The 18484-nt window shown below is 31.8% G+C and overlaps 3 protein-coding genes across 3 annotated transcripts; 1 reads left to right on the top strand and 2 right to left on the bottom strand.

Moving 5' to 3' along the window:
- Positions 1-2897: 2897 nt before the first annotated feature.
- On the bottom strand, positions 2898-4543 carry LOC112801357 (protein MODIFYING WALL LIGNIN-2). The gene is made up of 3 exons (XM_025844031.2): positions 4322-4543; positions 3998-4200; positions 2898-3441 (listed from the first exon to the last, which is right to left on the bottom strand). Exons 1-3 carry the CDS (start codon positions 4418-4420, stop codon positions 3105-3107), a joined length of 639 nt encoding a protein of 212 aa, XP_025699816.1. The 5' UTR covers positions 4421-4543; the 3' UTR covers positions 2898-3104.
- A 9053-nt stretch (positions 4544-13596) lies between these two features.
- LOC112801358 (cyclin-B1-2) lies at positions 13597-15774 on the bottom strand. Its single transcript, XM_025844032.2, has 4 exons — positions 15420-15774; positions 15148-15248; positions 14058-14155; positions 13597-13955 (listed from the first exon to the last, which is right to left on the bottom strand). The coding sequence occupies exons 1-4, from the start codon at positions 15546-15548 to the stop codon at positions 13855-13857; spliced, it is 429 nt and encodes a 142-aa protein (XP_025699817.1). The 5' UTR covers positions 15549-15774; the 3' UTR covers positions 13597-13854.
- On the top strand, positions 15740-18190 carry LOC112801359 (uncharacterized). The gene is made up of 5 exons (XM_025844033.2): positions 15740-16634; positions 16862-17028; positions 17108-17189; positions 17654-17722; positions 17833-18190. Exons 1-5 carry the CDS (start codon positions 16344-16346, stop codon positions 18001-18003), a joined length of 780 nt encoding a protein of 259 aa, XP_025699818.1. The 5' UTR covers positions 15740-16343; the 3' UTR covers positions 18004-18190.
- The last annotated feature ends 294 nt before the right edge of the window (positions 18191-18484 follow it).

Raw genomic sequence — 18484 nt, forward strand, 5'->3', positions numbered from 1 at the left:
TTTACATACCTCTAGTTATTGTCATATATATTTAATCTAAATTTGAGACTTCTAATTCTTAAACCATTAAATTAGGATGGAACGAGTGTCTGTTATTGGTTATTAGAATTGAAAATCCAAATTATATTTTGTGAACAGTCATATTTTAAAAAATAAATTAACTGCCAATATAATTAATTGATAAAATTTTTTAATAATTACAATATTACTCAGACTAATATCTATATTACAAATAAGATTACAAATACAATAAAATCCTAACAAAATCTCCATCAGCTTTCAGCTCCTCCTATCACATTTCTTTGTTCTTTCAAAACTATATATGTATCCTTCAATGACAAAGAATTGAAGAGCTCACTGGTCATTAATCAAGAGCTCTATTCGTAGCCCCATTTCCCACCTAGAATAATTTATTCATCCAAAAAATAACACTTGGCATAAACGGAAGTACGAGATTCCCTAGTTTTGTTACTAAACGGCTAAATTTCGAGACTTACTCTTTTGGAGATTAATATTATAATAATAATGATATCATGAGAGACAAATAAATATTCTCTAGTTTTGCAAGGATTTAATTCATAGCGCTAATATTTTTGCAATTTATGTTCATAGCTTGCAACTAGAAAATTTTTGAGAAAAATTAAGATCACTTTCTATTTTGTTGAGTTTAAATTTAGTGGTGAAAACATGTCAAGTTAGGTCAGGCTTTGCTCTTAATAGATTTGGCCTGTCATGTAATTGATTGGCTTGAGCCTGATTGTCTACTATAAATTTCTTTCAAAGTACTAAGTCTGACCTGTTATTTAGTCTGTCTGACCTGAAGCCTGTTAAAAGGCCTGCTAATTTTTTTTATAAAAATAAAAATATTATTTTAAAAAAATAATTTTTAATAAGTATATTTATATGTAAAATGTCATATTTAATATTTATAAGAATTTTTAAACTTTAAAATATTTAAAATATACAAAATTATTTATAATTAAATATAATAAATTTAAAATATTTCATAATTTTGTCAATAATAAAAAAATTATTTACATATGTAATTATGTATTAAAAGGCCCAAGCAGGTCTGACAAGTCAATAAGACTAATTAGTAAACTTGGATCTGGTCTATTAATATAATAAGCTTTTATAATAGTTTGAGTCTGTACTTATTTTATAACAGACTAAGTTGTAGGTTGCTTGGTCTTTTTCCACCCTTAAGTTTAATAAATAAAAACAATATTTAATAATGACAAACATATTGATGGTTGAGTTAAATGCTTATTGGGGTTTGATTCTTTTATAAGTGGTTGCACTGTTGTGGCCCAAAGTCCTGGGAGAACCCAATAAATTACAAATTGATTAATAATACCGCAAGTGGATCATTTAGCTAATCCAGTCCATTGTCATTTAAGAAAAAAAAAAAAGCAACCTTCAGCTGGTGATGCTATGTTGCTTTGGGTAAGGCAGTGAGGAGAAAGAAAATGATCACTTTCTCACTAATCATCAAAGAAAAAAAAGTGTTTCACTTTTTCATTAAACACAAAAGGAGAAGAAAGAAAAACAAATCAATGAATCTGGGTCAAATCAAAATCAATATGCACAATTTAAGCATAATTAGAAGAAAAAAATGTAATTTGTTTCCATTAACATGTAAGTCAATTGCTTGCTGATTTTTCCTTTCTTCTGCACAACTATTTCGAGTAAATTGGAAAAAATGATGGCTACTTTACTCTGACTTGGGGCCAAAGCACAAGGTTTATCGTTTTGATTTATCAAACCCATTGAAGATCTGTTTTCAAGAAAGCTGCATTGATCAACTCTGATTCAAAATTCTTGACTCTCTGGTCTGATTGAAGAAAAGAAAGGAGGACTTTAGCTAGCTCAAGATTCAAGGAGCTGACTTTGGGAAACAAACCCAAGCTGAGGAAACATAACTCATACAAAAAGGAAAATTAACTTCATTTCTGTTCAAGAAGAGAGAACCCGAGAGAAGAGAAGAGAGAAACCTCACAAATCTAAGTTTGAAGTATTGGAAGTATTGCATCTACACAAAAAGAAGCATTCTGCCAAGATGAATATCTACATTTGAGAGTTCAAAATCTTGGTTCAATATATAGAATTTGAGCTGTTCAACATCATCTCTTTCATTGTTTATCATTAATTATTCTGTTTGTATGTTGTATCTTTCTTTGTTTCTATTCAGTGGTAAAAGGCATTCAAGTGAGGCATTAAGAAGAAGTTATTGAGAGAAAAGACAAAAAGAAGAACTTAGATAGAAAAGTCAAGATTTATTTTTTTGTCTCTTTTGATTTTATTTCTGTTTTGTATCTTGTATCTGAGGTATCCCTTGCTAAGTTAGGTAAGCACTTAGTGTGTTGAAAGTCTAAGAAGTTGCGTAGCCAAGTCAAGCTTATGTTGAAGTTTGGGTTGTCCTGATAGGATTAGGTTGAATCCTTGGAAATTGGTGTATATAAAACTTGAAAAAATAGAAAAAATTCTACCATTATTGTGATGAAAACTGGATGTAGATTGCATTGCATAAGGCAGCTAAACCAGGATAATACATGGCTGTGCATCTTCTTCTTCCTTATTCTAATTCTATTTTTCACTATTTATGAGACAAAATAAAATTATCTCCTACATAATCAAACTCGCAGACTAAACAGAAGCGAAGTTTCAATTTTTGGTTTGCGGTCTTATTGATCAAGATTAAAAGAAAGCCATAGATTCAACTCCCATTCTCTAGGCAATCAAGAACCTTCATGTTTATATTCTTAAGTTTTCTGTTTTTATGGCTAGGACTAATAAGATCACTTTCTTGTTTTAACAAGCCAACAAGGAGTTCAATTTAATGCAGAGAATGGTAAATGGTAAAATGGCAAGAATGAAAAAAAGCAGCACAAAAACGATAGCTCTAACAATTAATGCCCCCATGTAGCACTTTTGTTTTAGTTGGACACTTTAATCCTCTAATTCAGGCTTACACAACTATCATATAAAACACCACCTATATAGAACACAACAACTAATTCACCATGCCAAGTTTATCTTAGAAAACTGAGTTTAACATGTATATACACGAAGATCTTGGTGAAGAATGAAAGGTACTGGACCAATCATGTGAACTGCCGTCTCACATATGTGTCCTCGTGTACAAACACAGGATCTTGACTGGTCTGCGGCGGGAACTGTGGTTGTCCCATTGCTATACCACCTTGATTAGGATATGATGAGTTACCCCAAGGCCTTCCGGCACTCTTTCCGGTTGTCAAGGTAAGGTAATAGGCGATACCCGATGCAACGCTTACAAGGGATAAGATTGCAGCAGCCGAAAATACACCGGGTTTAACAACATAGCAGTAGTAGTTGCCAAAGTACATGCTCTCTTCACCATGTTGATCATTAAGGGCAGCACCAGTCAGCAACAGGAGGAATGCAATAACGAATGTGAACCTGTTGAAACAGATATTTTAACCACATAAGCATACCTGATCGACATAAGTATAAGTTACAAAACTTAGCACCCAACAAGTTTGTTTGCAGCTCAGTTGGAACATTCCTAAGTTTTCAGGACATATGTGAGATCCAAATCTCCATCAAATGCCTTGCCAGCATCCGGTTCTATTATAGAAAAACCTAGTCTATCACTGTACAGAAAACTTGGGTTTTGATGTACAAAAGAAGAACAAATTGCACTTATGATTCACTACAAGCTTGAAAGGATGGAGAGGGAAAAACTACAAAACTCAAATCAAATAATACCCTCACAAGTACATATCATTTGTGCTAATTGACATGACTAGTATCAATTATGCATGCATTTTTAGCACATACAATACACAAACAAGATGCATTTTTTTAATATTCAAGTTAAGCTTGGGTATCTCATTCACATTCACATTCACAACATCAGAACATTTTCTAGAACATTACAGAGATTCCTAAAAGAAGTCCAATGACAGCAGCAGACTTAGAGTTAAAGAACTAAAAAGTGAATTCATTAGCATACCATGAGAGAACAAAGCAGAGAACTACACATCTCCAATTGGCATCTGAGATTGCAGGGGATCTTCTGCAACAGCAACACCCATTTGCAACAGTCAATATTATCTGTGCTATGATAAGAGCCAGCACTGAAGTTAAACCAAGTGGCAAAGCTGGTGTTCGGGGATATTCACATTGAATAGCAGTAACAAACTGAACTTGAGAAGCCTGCAAAGCAAAAAACAAACCTCTCTTATTATTATTACTTCAAAACCTATCCTGCCAGCAAAAATCCCTAGCTAGGATCCTATATGGTACGAAAAAGGAGAAAGAAAAAGAGGGATCTGACCCTGATCCTGGTAGCCTCAGCAGCGAAAGCAGTGGCAGCAGATAAGAGGCCCAAGATGGCGACGACGGAGCAAACCGCCACAAGCTTCCACTTCACCATGCTTCCTTTCTGGGGATGCGGGCTTTGTGCGAGTGTGTTTGTGTGGGGTTAAGTAAAGTATAAACAAGAATGAGAAGATGTGGAAGTTGATGGGGAAAGTGGATAGTGACTTGGACTGTGACCAAGCTAAGTGTTAAAAGAGAGAGGAAGTTTGTATTTATTATTTAGAATAGAAAAAGTATATTGAGAATATTTTTATTAAAATTTAGTTAATATTTAATTAATAAAAAAAATAAATAATTTTATATTATTAGATATAATTTTATATAATTAAAAATATTAATAATAATTAATTAATAATTATAAATTATAAAATTTTTTAATTTTTTAATATTTTTTGGAATAGTAAAAATGATAAATATTTTTAAAATTTATTATTTTTAATTGTTAATTTATTTTTTTAATTTAATAATATATTTTATTTTATATTTTAAATATTAATAATTAATTGATGATCGAAAATAATAAATTTTAATATTTTTTAAATATTTTTTAAAAAAATATTATATATATAAATTTTTTTATCAATTAATCTAATTAAATTATTCTAACATCAATAAAAATTATTTTTATTACCTTTTATTTATTCATTTAAATTTTATTATTAAACTTAATTGAATTTGATTTACTGGAGAACTTATACGTGCAACGTTTTTCTTCAATGTTGATTGAGGGATTAAGAATGCCACTTAATAAATACACCCGTCTTGATAAAGCAACTTCCTAATGCCGATATTTAAGTTTTAATGCACGTCACGTAACCTTATTTGTAATAAACTCCGTCAGCTTTGAGCTCGACAGCTCCTCTTATCATATTTCTTTTTTCTTTAATTTTATTTTTTATTATTTAATTTATATAAAAATTATTAAAAATCCTAATTCATCTTTCTAACTATTTTTTAATTTTTATTTAAAAATAGCTTTATATTTTTATTTATTTTTAATATTTTTAAAATATATATTTAAATTCTTATTATTTAAGTATTAGAAAAATAAATTAGATCTTTTAATCATTATTCATATTTTATTATTCTAAAATAATACTTGATATCACAGTTACAAATACAAGTTATAACTCAGTATCATGCATTATAGCTCGGCTTAACGAGCTATAACTTGCATAGTTGTCAAAACCGGACCGGACCGGCCGGTTCGATCGGAAAACCGGTGAACCGGACTTCATACTGGTCCAGTCCAAGTTTAGGACCGTTCAAGGCAAAGAACCGGTACGAACCGGTCAAATCCGGAATGAACCGGTGAAAACCGGTCAAATCCGGTGAAAACCGGACCGGACCGAACTGCGTGGGTGGCAGTTGAAGAGAAACTTATGACGCATCGGCGCACCTGCATTCCACCGTACTCCATATGCTCCATGTTTTGCCAAGTGTCATGCCTTATGAATTTTGAAAAATTTTCCAAAATAGCCACCATGAGTTTCAAACCCTTGAGCTTAGCATGCAACGAGAATAATTCCACCACCCAGCTGCAATGACTTTTGAACATTTATGGACAAATTATAATACATATAGCAATTTTTTATTTTATTTATATTCAATTTATTTTAATTATAAAATCACTTAATTTTAAATCAATTATATTTTATTTAACTATAAATTTTATTAAATATATACAAATTAAAAAGATAAATAAAATTTTTTTATTATTCATAGTTTATTTTTTTCATGATTATATGATATCTATTAATATTATTTTTTTAATAAATTATATTTCTTTTGTGACTTTTTTTAATAAATTATATAATAATAGATAAAGACTCATTGCCAGTGAGACACCAATTCCATGTTTATTCTTATTGTGTTTAATTAAGATACTAATGTACTAGTACTAACTAATTTCATGTTTATCTTTGTATTAGTTATATTTAGACTTTGAAACTTAGTTGTTTTTAAAATGTTGGTGAAGAACTAAAGATATATATTTTGAATTTATTAAGTTTATGACTATTTTTAGTATTTTATATTTTTTATTTACGTGAAATCGGTTTTACCGGTTCAACCAGCGATTTATCGGTTGAACCAATAAACCAATGAACCAGTAACCTGACCGGTTCGATCACCGGTTCGGTTCTTACAACTATGATAACTTGACCAAACGATACCCACGATCCTAATGTTCGACTAAACGGCACAATAATCAGATACGCTACAAATCTTTTCTAAACCGAGCTAATTGCTCGAAATATAACTGACAAGAACCTCGTCCTATATAAAAACAAGGTAAAGTATTTCTTCGGATAGGATTAAAACACAATACTAATTTAAACATTGGAGTGCCTTTGCAAGTACAGCCCCCTCTTCATTGTTCGCAAGTCACACTTTGCTAGAGGAAAAGCTTGGACTAACAAAACCTATAATTCGGCATTGAAGGCGATAGCTCAGCAGTCATCTATCACTGAGAGCCGACTTATCTCCCAGAACGTACAGGCAAGAACAATACTATTTGTAGATTTTATTTCTTAATGAATATTTGACTAATTAATTTAAATAATAAGGTAGATATATATACTTTATTTACAAATCATATTAATTAAGATTGATACACAATAAAAAAGACATAACTAGATTTATTAAAATGATTAAGAATTAGTAGGATTTTAATTATTAAATGTTAATTTTTCTATAATTTCAAAAAATATATTTTTTAAAATATTCTGAAATTAGAGCGGTATGCATATTGACACCAAAACACGTTATGTCAGTATTTTTTTTTACTAGAAAACTATCTGATGTAAAATAATATAATATATTATACGTATAGATTTTTTTTTAATGGATATTTGACTAATTAATTTAAACAATGAGATATACATATTTTATTTGTAAATCATATTAATTAAAGTTGATACACAATAAAAGAGACATATAAATTAAACTTATTAGAACGATTGATAATTAATAGAATTTTAGTCATTAAATATTAAGGATTAAATACTTTTTTCGTCCTTAAGATATGAGGTAAAAATCAAAATCGTCCCCAACCTTTTTTTTTAATTAAAATCATCCTCAACATTACAAAACATTATAAAATCGTCTTTTTCTACTTTAATTTTATTATATTGACCAAATTATCCTTAATACTTAATAAAAATAATATTAAAAACAAAACAACAAAAAATAAAAACAAAACAACATCCCCCCCAAAAAAAAACCCCACCCCGTCTCTGTATCTCTTTAGTTTTTGGCCTCCCATCGCCTTCTTCTTATCCTTCTTCCAACCTCTCTCTTCGGAATCCCATCCCAACCACGATCCCAATTCTTCTTCTCTCTCTTTCCGCCACCATATCATCTTTGCCCCGCCTCCTTTTTCACCTTTTTCTTGTGATTTTAAAGTTAAGTTGGTTGTGGGTGTGGGTGGATGCAGTATTCAAGTATGAAACTCTAAATACGACGAACCCTTTCCAACACAGCGTATACTTGTTTCCGAATTTGTGGAGTTTCATGAAGTGCGATATTAAGAAGGCGAAGAGGGTGGCTAAAGCAATGCAAGGAGGAGGAGAATGATTCAAGTTCGTGTTGAACAAGTGGCAGCCTTACTACTTTGCATGTGGTGAGAAAAATGGCTTTCATTGCAACAATGGTCTCATGAAGGTCGTTGTTTTCCCAATGATTCGTCCATTCTAGTCTTCTCCGTGATTATCAAATTCTTACCTTATTATATCTTCAACATGCATTAACTTAAATAAAGCGAGTTTAATTTATTCTTGCATTGTGGTCTGTTTTAGATTTTATATATTTGTTGTGATTCTCATGACCAAGATATATGTACTAGTGGTATTGATGAGAAACTTGCTTGTAATAATAAAAACAAGATATTTGTAATTTTTATTTTAGTACATAGTTTGTGGGTGGAAGATTTTTGGTTGTTACTATTGTTAATGGTAAGGGTTTGGAGGATTTTTGGTTTAAGGAAGGAAGAAGAATTGGAGTTTGGGGAAGGAGAACGGAATGGGAAAGAAACAGGGAAGTGTTGTTGAATTTAGTTTGTGAGTGAAAGATTTTTTGTTGTTAGTTGTTACTGTTGTTAATGGTAAGGGTGTGGAGGATTTTTGGTTTAAGGAGCGAAGAAGAATTGGAATTTTGGGGAAGGAAAATGGAATGAGAAGGGAACAGAGAAGAGACATCGGGGGTGGGGGTGGGGTGGGGGTGGGTTTTTGTTTTTGTTTTTATTTTTTAGTATTATTTTTATTATTTGTTAAGGGTAATTTGGTCAAAAAAATAAAATTAAGGTAGAAAATGACAATTTTATAACGTTTTGTAACGTTGAGGATGATTTTAATAAGAAAAAAAAGTTGAGGACGATTTTGATTTTCACCTCAAATCTTAGGGACGAAAAAAATACTTAACCCAAATATTAATTTTCATATAATTCTAAAGAATGTACTTTCCTAAAATATTTTGAAGAGAGAGACGACACCAGAATGCGCTACTTCAGGAATTTTGGCGCCAGAATACTACCTATTGTAAGACAATATATAATATAATGATATTATTTGTAGGTTTTATTTCTTAATAGATATTTGACTAATTAATTCAAATATTGAGATGTATATATTTTATTTGCAAATCATATTAATTAAGGTTGATACACAATAAAAGAACATTACTAGAAAAATTATTTTTAGCGGCCATTTATTTTTCTTTTAATGGTAACAAAAAATAGCCGTTAATATATTTACCGGTAATTAGACATTAGCCATCTTATGCTTTGTCGTTAAAAGGTTTTAGCGGCAATTATACAATTGCGGCCAAAGACTTTTTTAATTTTTAGCGGCCATTTTCTAATAATTTATATTTCCACTAAAAGTAATTCTAAGATGATAATGTTATTCACTTTTAGTTGCCATTATTATTGTCGCTAAAACCATTTTACCCGCAATTTATATGGCTACTAAAAGTAACTCTAAATTTGTAATGTTATTCAATTTTAATTACCATTACTATTACCACTAAAAGCTTAATACTTTTTTTTAGTTATATTATACTCTTTTTTTAGAAGCAACGAGCTATCTTTTTTCTAAAATCTTAATTATTTTTTTCAACAATTATTATTATTATCATAATATAAATATACTAAAATTAATTACTATAAAATAAGATATTTCATCAAACTCAAAATATTGATACACAAATTTCTTTTGAAAAGTAATAAATCATGTTACAAATTTAAACAACAAAAAATGTTACAAGCCTATAACTATATTATATCAATGTAGCAATATGGGTGTTAGCAATGATCTAAAGTTACACCTTTAAAAGTAGTCTAACTTTTGTTTTCAGCAATTGATCTAAGAATTTAAAGGTAAACGAAGAAGAAAAGTCATGAATCATGAATATACTAATGAATCCAAAATTATATAAACCTTTGCATGCTCTTTAAGAAATTGATAACTTGGCAATATTTTTTGCATTGACACCAATGACACAATTCTCCTAACTTTGAAGTTAGTCTTTACTCTTATTGATTTGATGCTGTAATTTTTTTCTCTTAAATTATTGAATAGTTTTCAAAATGAAGTGGCACTTTATTTAAACTATAATTCTTTTTTTCTTCCCATCTCATATTCAATTCTACGTTATATTTTGTTGGTCTTCTTTTTAAATAGATTCTTAACTGCATTAACTAGAATCAATGTTTTGAATTTTTCACTATCTATTCCCCTTTTAAAATAGTTTTAAGATGTTTACCTGTTGAGAGAAAGCATAAGCTAGCACTCATTCTGTTCTGGTTGTTGCCTCCATTCAAGAGATATCAAATCAAATCTAAAAACTTCATTTATTTTATAATCTTCGTGCATATTGGAATCAAGAATCAAGGCTACTAAGATATTATAATAACAGTTGGGCTACACATCCATATAATTTTTCATCTAAGTCCATCTAAGCTAGCCCAACACCAAAAAAACTCAATCCTATTAAATGAGCGTGTATTCACGCGCTCAAACTCTCTAAACGTTTAACATTCATTCTCACCTTCATTATAAAATAATGTTCCCTCTTTAACCTCATAATCGCCATTGGAGAAGTTCAAATCTCTCTCAAAATCTCTCAAACCTCCATCGTGTTCTCTGTGAAAACTGCTCATACTCCAAAATCGTGTCAAGCTTTCGAAAGGAATAAGAAAAAACAAACAAAAATAAGAATAGAAACTCCGCAAAGTATGAGAAAAACTGTCGTTATTATGTTCATTTAATTTCTCTCAAAACTCGCATTTCTCTTAGTTTGATTTAAGATTTAGTGGATTGAGTTGCTTCGTTTAATAGATCGGCTTATTCTGAATCCATTTTTATTGCGTGACTAGGGAATACAAATAGAAAATGTGTTGTTATTTTCTTTCAGTAATATATTGATCGGTTCATTAGTGTTAGTCAATTTGATTCACTTGATTGTTAGTGCGTTCAGTAGAGTTCTTTTGGATGTAAAAACATTTTGTTTTGCTGATTGAATGTTTATCATGTTTTATTCAAAACATGAATGGAGTTCAGTTCATTGGAGTTGGTCATTTTGATTCACTTGATTGTTAGTGTGTTCAGTTGAGCCCTTGTGCATGCAAAAATATTTTTATTGATGATTAAATGTTTATCACGTTTTATTCAGTACATGAATGTTGCTCGGTTCAGTGGAGTTGCTCGTTTTGATTCACTTGATTAAAATGTGCATGCTTGTGCTTGTCAGTGTATTCAATGAATTATTGACCAAATTTTTTTGTCCTTACAAAAAAATGAAAAAGTTAATGGTGACAAAGAAGGAGAAGCCGCGCTATAACGTAAGCATATGTACACATTAAATATATTTATCGCCTTTCATTTGAATAAAGTCTATTTTATAATGAAATTGCAAAAAAATAAAAAATAAAAAATAAAAAAATGGTTAATTTTTTATGCAACTGTTAAGATTGATGTAGCTTCTTTGCTCTGTGTTGTTGCTGGATCTGCGAAATGTGTTGATGAGCTAATGAAATTCAGAAGGGATTGTACAATATTTGCATATTATTAATATTAGCAACGACCGCATAAGTTTGAGGATTTTATTTTTAGTGACTTTAATATGCATACTGTTTTGTGTCTTTACTTTGTAATTTTATCTCTGTTGTAATTAGTTTATATTTAGCTTTCACTGTATTTACTACTTAACACTTTATTGTTGTGTTACCAATAAAACTATATTTCTCGAGTTTTTACTGTTTTATTTTATTTTATTTTACCAATAAAACTATTTTGGGACAGATTGTTCATCCAACAATACACCTGGTCACAGAATGAACCGAACATGTTATTACGATGAAACAATTGTATAGAACTAAATGAATGGAATATTATCCATCATATAAATTCAAATTCAAACAGCTCTCTGCATAATGAATCAAACACGTGCTCATGGTGAAACAATTGTATACTACTAAATGAAAAGAACATTATCCATGATATAAAATCAAATTCAAAACACGTGTCTACAATTTAGAGATTATGACTTCAATTCAATTCAGAACACATGCGTACATTCAATTCAATTTAACAATTGCATTCTATTCAATTTGATTGAAAAAAAATCCAAACCTCGTCCTTTTTATTTGTTTCAGAAGAATAATTTAAAACGCTCTCATTCAACTGATTTGAAGTTGAATCATTCATTGTTTTGATAGAATATTGAGATATGAAAATGAAGAAGATAAATGCACAAAATCGAAGAAGAAAACGAAAAAAAATAAGAAGAAGAAGGACGAGCAATAAAGAAAAACAACGAACAGAAGAGAAGAAAAAAAGAGGAAGAACGACGAGCAGTAGAGATTGTAGATCCAAAAATTACAATGAAAATCGTTAACGTTGACGAAGAGAAGAAGAAAAAGAATGTTTACTTTGAAGAAGAGGTTTACGTAAATCCGTTACGTTGATAGGAGGGAAAGAGGGGCGCACATATATTTCACGTAATATGGAGGAGGGGATGAGGCGCGTTAACGAAAAAGTGCTTGGATGACTTGGATAGATTTTTTATACGAATGTGTAACATTATTGTTATAATAATTTATGTGAATGAATTGAAGGATTCATCTTAAAAAGGTAAATAAATAAATTTAGCATAGTCAAGGTGAAAATATTGTTTGGAATTTAGATAAAATAAGATAAAGGAAGCCAGGGAGAATTTGAGGCTAACCTGCTATTTTATTGTTCATCTATCCCCCTCTCTATTGTGTTGTGGAGTGACATATCCTCAAAAAGAAAGATACTTCAGTGTCCCAAAATATGGGATACGCCTGTATAACAGCATTCTATATCTTCTTCTGCTGCTTCTCTTCTCTATTGTGTTGTACTGTTGTTCATCTATCCCCTTGTCTATTGTGTTGTGGAGTGACATATCCTCAAAAAGAAAGATACTTCAGTGTCCCAAAATATGGGATACGCCTGTATAACAGCATTCTATATCTTCTTCTGCTGCTTCTCTTCTCTATCACACATCAATTTTTCTCTATCTTCTTCTGCTTCTTCTCTTCTCTATCACACATCAATTTTGGTCTGCTTTCTTTACTTTTTTTCATGGACCTTTAACAATTAGCCAATAAATAAACCATTCTCTTTTGGTTTAAATACAAGAAGCTAATTAAAAATTTAATAAAACTATAAAAACTTACAGAATAATTAAATTTTATTATTATTTTAGTATATTAATACAGCCTGGAAAAGAGAGGTAGTTTATTATAGTAATGCTATTGCGAAAATTGTGTACTATACTTGTTAAAATATATTTTAATATTATGATCAAAAGGGTGTAGTTAAGGTAAAAAGGGGGGTGATTACTGAACAGGGTGTGCACACATTAAAATGTTCTTTTTCAACTTTTACAGTTTACTTTAAAAAAGCCATTAAATTAAAAATCAAAATATTGAAAAAACGCATTAAATTTACCTGGATAACGAAAATAAATAATCATTTTAAAACTTCAAATTTTCTTTAAAATAAAATAAACATATTGAAACATCACTATTCAATGGGGTTGGATACTTGGATTGATTTTGGGGGAGTGGCATTAATACGGAATTTTTGGTTAAACCGGATGTTAAAAATGGTTTGGAAAGGCAAAATCGGACGAAAACAAAAACCAGCTGCAGCTGGTAAAGACAAGGGAAAGATCCCAACACCAACACCACCATCAAAGCAGTTAAAATAGACAAAGACCATTTGTGATTGCCTTAAAACAGAAAAAACATTACCCCACACTGGCCACTAAGTTCAGAAATTGGGTAGTAGATATGCTGGAACAGAAAATGCCCATCTCACTTGCATAAAGTAGTATGACAACCCTGTTTCACTCGGAAAGATATGAAATGTTTAACCCAACATAAGATTTGATAACATCCTTAAGGAATACAAGATTAACAATAGACATGCAGGTTCATTGAGTAATTAGAGTCCCATGATTCAATTACATAAAACTAGGGCAGACTGGCCCCTTAGAGAGACCAAGGCGAACTTCCATTCCATGATGCATGTCCAATGGCCGCAAGGTCTCTGATTCACGGGGATCTGCAGCCGCAATTAAATGAAATGAGACAGGTAAACCAAGAAAACACATAGCAAAACTTGTACCATTTAGAGACCAAAGTATTCAGTAAACTGTGTCATTACCATTTAGATAATCCTCAAAGCCAAAATCATCAAGACTTCCTGTATATGCCTCCAAACCCAGCATGGAAGAAGGAATTACTCCTGGAGGCCTCTGGAATCTACACAGAATCAAAGAATCATATATAAAAAATTAAATATAGCCACCAACACAAAGTACAACTTTCGAGGAAGGGAGCCACAGGTAGCAAGGCACAAACAAACCAACAAACAAACAGCCAATGCTGTACAAAAAATAGCAGAAGATAAGTCACCAAAACACTTTCCATTGATTTCTACAGTCCTATATTATGTGATAGTGCCCATCCTGCAATTTACTATTAATTTCTTTAATGTCTATCTCACTGCCTAGGATTCAAGATCACTTCATTGAGCAGCAGAAACATGAAACTTTCTATGCTAGGAAGTAGGAACAATCCAGCTGGTCTCCGTGGACATCCGTGGCAGCCTAGGACCTGCCATATTTGCATTTTGGGCTGGGTTTTAATGTGGTAGATTGGTTTGTTTGATCCTTTCCTGCTGGAAAAGACTTTTGGGTAGGATTTTTAGGACTTGTATTGAGCAGGTTCTTAGGTTTGAATTGAAGCAGATTGGCCAAGAATCAAAGTAAGGAAAAGCCACAAAACAATCCATATCCCAGTCAATATACAAAAGAAACAGAACAGAGTACACTTTTAAGTGTTAGAACTTTCTGTAACACTACCTAACAGAAAATTTCTACACCAAATGCGTAAATAAAGTCTGGTCACCCACAAAATCTAGGTGGCGACTTAATTACTCTCATTCACATGTTAATAGCTGTTTTCATATTAATATTACATGAAAAATTATAGTATATATCTCAATACCATTGTCCTATACCCTATAAGCAAGGAACATGAAGATATCTATACAAGTTCCTAAAATTTCTATGACACGGAGACAGTGTCTACAAGATTCATAACACTAGTGATGCAAAACTATGCCACAGATAACTCACACACAAAGAAAGTGTCACGGCAACAGATTCAACACATGGAGAAGAGCACAGTTAATTCCAAATACAAAAGTAGGGTTTTATAAGAAAAGAAAAGAGAAGTGAAGTGAACAATACCGAGATAGAATTTGCCTGTCAAGGTCCATCTTCAGCGGAAACGCAGTTCCGTACAAATTGACCAGGCATTGCTTCTTCATCGCTTCATTTATCCTATTGGCCTGAAAATAACAAAGAGAAAGCAAAAAATGGATCATGAGATAGACCTGAATTTGGGTAAAAACATCACCTTCACTAATATTAACATCGACATTTCAGATTCAATTTGAATCGAATGATAAAAGGGGGTGAAAGAAAACCCTAATATAAGGAAATTGAGAGAAAGTGATTACGGATTCCTGGGCAGATTGGAGAGGATGAGAACCAACGATGTCGCTCTTGACACCTTGGAGTCCAAAACGAAGGGCATCGTTTTGAACCCCTCCGATTTGGTGCGCTATGCTCTTTTGAACTTCCTCCATTTTTTATCTTCTTCTTCTTCAACAAGTAACGAATAACTCAACTCAACTGAGCTAAACGGCGATCCGCTACTATGAGTCTATATTTTATAGGAGCACTTTTTATCTCTTTTTTAACTATTTGCCAAAAACGGTGTCGTTTGAACCCTATTTTGTACTATTTTCTCTAAAAGGGTTCACTTGACTTTATTTGCAAGAAACCATTCAATTTCAACATTTTTCTTATCTTGGTTTTGGGCAACATCTCTCAAACTATTTATTTACCCACATTTACCCTTTGTTTATTTTTGAGTTGTTAAAGACATTTTTTATTTTTGTAAATTAAAATTTAATTTTACATAAATATAAAATATTGTATACTTCAATTTGATATCAAAATATTATATTTTGTATTTAAATTGTAAATTTTTTTTATTAAAAATTTAACACATTTTGTAATATTCTTTACAAGGTAATTTACTTTTAATAATTTTCAGCGAAAAAACACGTTATTTTTTGGGCTTTTGTGCGATTGAAATTTCGAAAAACTACCAAGAAACCACATTTTCTGCCAATTGAAAAAAGAGGGGAAGAAAAGAAAAAAAAATTCAATGGCTCAAAGCCATAAGCTTGCTGTCCTCATGTCCACCACCAATAATATATTATCTCTTCCGGGAAAAAAAAATGAAGCATTTTCTCTGATCACAATTCGCAGCTGCAAGAAATACACAGAGCACAAGCATTGGAAGTAATATTGAGATTTGAGAAGCAACGGTTGGTTATAGTTCCTGTTTGTTAACTAATTAACACACCGGAGCCATGTCAGCAACAGCAGTGGTAGCAGCAGGCTCTGCCACCACCTTCACCGGCACCACCATCAAGAACTCCAAGACAGTTCTGACTCCAACATCCTTACAAGGCCTCTCACTTCCCGAAGCCAAAAGGTCTCTCTCACACTCCTTCTTTGTTGATAACAACAAGAAGGCTACTAGAAGAAGACTTGACATCACTGCAAGAACTGCTGGCGCTTCAAAGCAGATTGAAGTTGAAGTTGACAAGCCACTCGGTCTCACCTTGGGCCAAAAGCCTGGTGGCGGTGTTCTCATCACTGTTAGTAATATAATTTCTCATCCCTGAAATCTCGGCTGCTAATAATTTCATGTGAAGTTAATAGTTGATAATTGAGAGTCCTTGAATAATTTGACAGCATTGACTAAATTATCTATCATTTACGTGTTCTCGACTATCAACTTTAACGTGAAGTTAACTGCACCTGAGTTTTCACTTTTCTCATCTCATTCATAGTTTCATGATGTCTTTCGTGGATTGTGTTCTAGGGTATTGAAGGTGGTGGGAATGCAGCAAGAGCAGGGTTGAAGGTCGGGGATCAAGTTCTGTATACAAGTAGTTTCTTTGGAGATGAATTGTGGCCTGCAGATAAGCTTGGATTTACCAAAACTGCAATTCAAGCTAAGCCTGACTCTGTCTACTTTGTTGTCAGCAGGTTCTCTAAACTTGTTCTTTCAATTCAATCAATTATTTCTCTGGTGTTCATGTGATCTTCTTGTTTCTTTTCTATAAAGAGGTGCTGAAGTAGATGTTAAGAGACTCCCAAAGCGACCAGCTCCTCCTGCCTTTGGAAGAAAACTGACCGAGGCTCAAAAGGCAAGATCATAATCATTTTCTTCCTATTACCTACTTGCTTTCCAACATGCCTTTAATTTGCTTTTTTATCAGATATATAATCATTCGTGTTTCCGGTTAACTTAATCTTTTGTGATGAATGATTTTACAACAAAAGAAGGTAGAGATCAATTCTTGTTGGTTTCTAAAAGTAAAAAGCATGAAAATTGGGGGGAATAATCTTTAAAAATACGTTCAGGTGTGGTTGATTCTCACAAGAGATTCACAACATATCATAAGATTCCCTCTCTTGAAAATCTACACTTTTTAAACCAGAAAATAGAAGGAATTCCAATTTTGTATACAAACTTATTAAAAGAATTTGTTGTACAAAAAAGTGTAAAAATATAACTATTCATACGTTTTTTATTTAAACTTTGAAGGCAATTGGTTTTGTGACATGATTTGTATATTGAGCCGTTAACAAATTGCATATAACCATGCAGGCTAGAGCTACTCACATTTGCCTTGATTGTGGATACATATACACCTTACAGAAACCATTCGAGGAGCAAGTAAGTTCATAACTTAAACTTCTAGGACAAATGATCGTGTTATCTTAATTTCAACAGTAAAAGTTGGATTTAAGAAGCTGATTATTTTTGTGACTCACTTTGGTTTGTAGCCGGACACATACAGTTGTCCGCAATGTCAAGCACCAAAGAAGAGGTTTGCAAAATATGATGTTAACACTGGAAAAGCCATTGGAGGAAACTTGCCTCCTATTGGAGTTATTATTGGGCTTGTTGCTGGTGTTGGTGCTGTTGGAGCTCTCCTTGTGTATGGTCTTCAGTGATAAACTCACATCACATGGCTGATGGCTCCCACGCTTTTATTTATTTATTTATTTATTTTCTGTCCTCCATATTTGTCTCATGAGAGGTTGATGAGGTGCATAAACATGGATGTACTGCAAAAAACAAAAATTATATCATAACAAATGGTTTTTTCTCCGAAGAAGCAATCAAATGAATGGTTGTCAATCCTTGCATTTACTACGAAGTACGAACTTAGACTTAATTCGATTTGTTAACAATAATGATATAGTATTTCATCTTAGTTAAATTAATTTGGGTTAGTTGGGTGGTCAGTTCATTCGTCTATTTCAGCATGTGTAGATATTCAAATTCCGCTTTGTATATGTAGTAACCCATTAGGCTGCAGTAGATCTTTAAATGAAACTCAAATCCATAACGAATTATTTTTTGGCTTGTTGAGCTGAGAATACCATAAAAACCCGAATATAGTTCTTGATACATTCCTCCTATTTGACCCGA

The sequence above is a fragment of the Arachis hypogaea genome, chromosome 5 (assembly GCF_003086295.3).
Source record: "Arachis hypogaea cultivar Tifrunner chromosome 5, arahy.Tifrunner.gnm2.J5K5, whole genome shotgun sequence".
Lineage (NCBI taxonomy): Eukaryota > Viridiplantae > Streptophyta > Magnoliopsida > Fabales > Fabaceae > Arachis > Arachis hypogaea.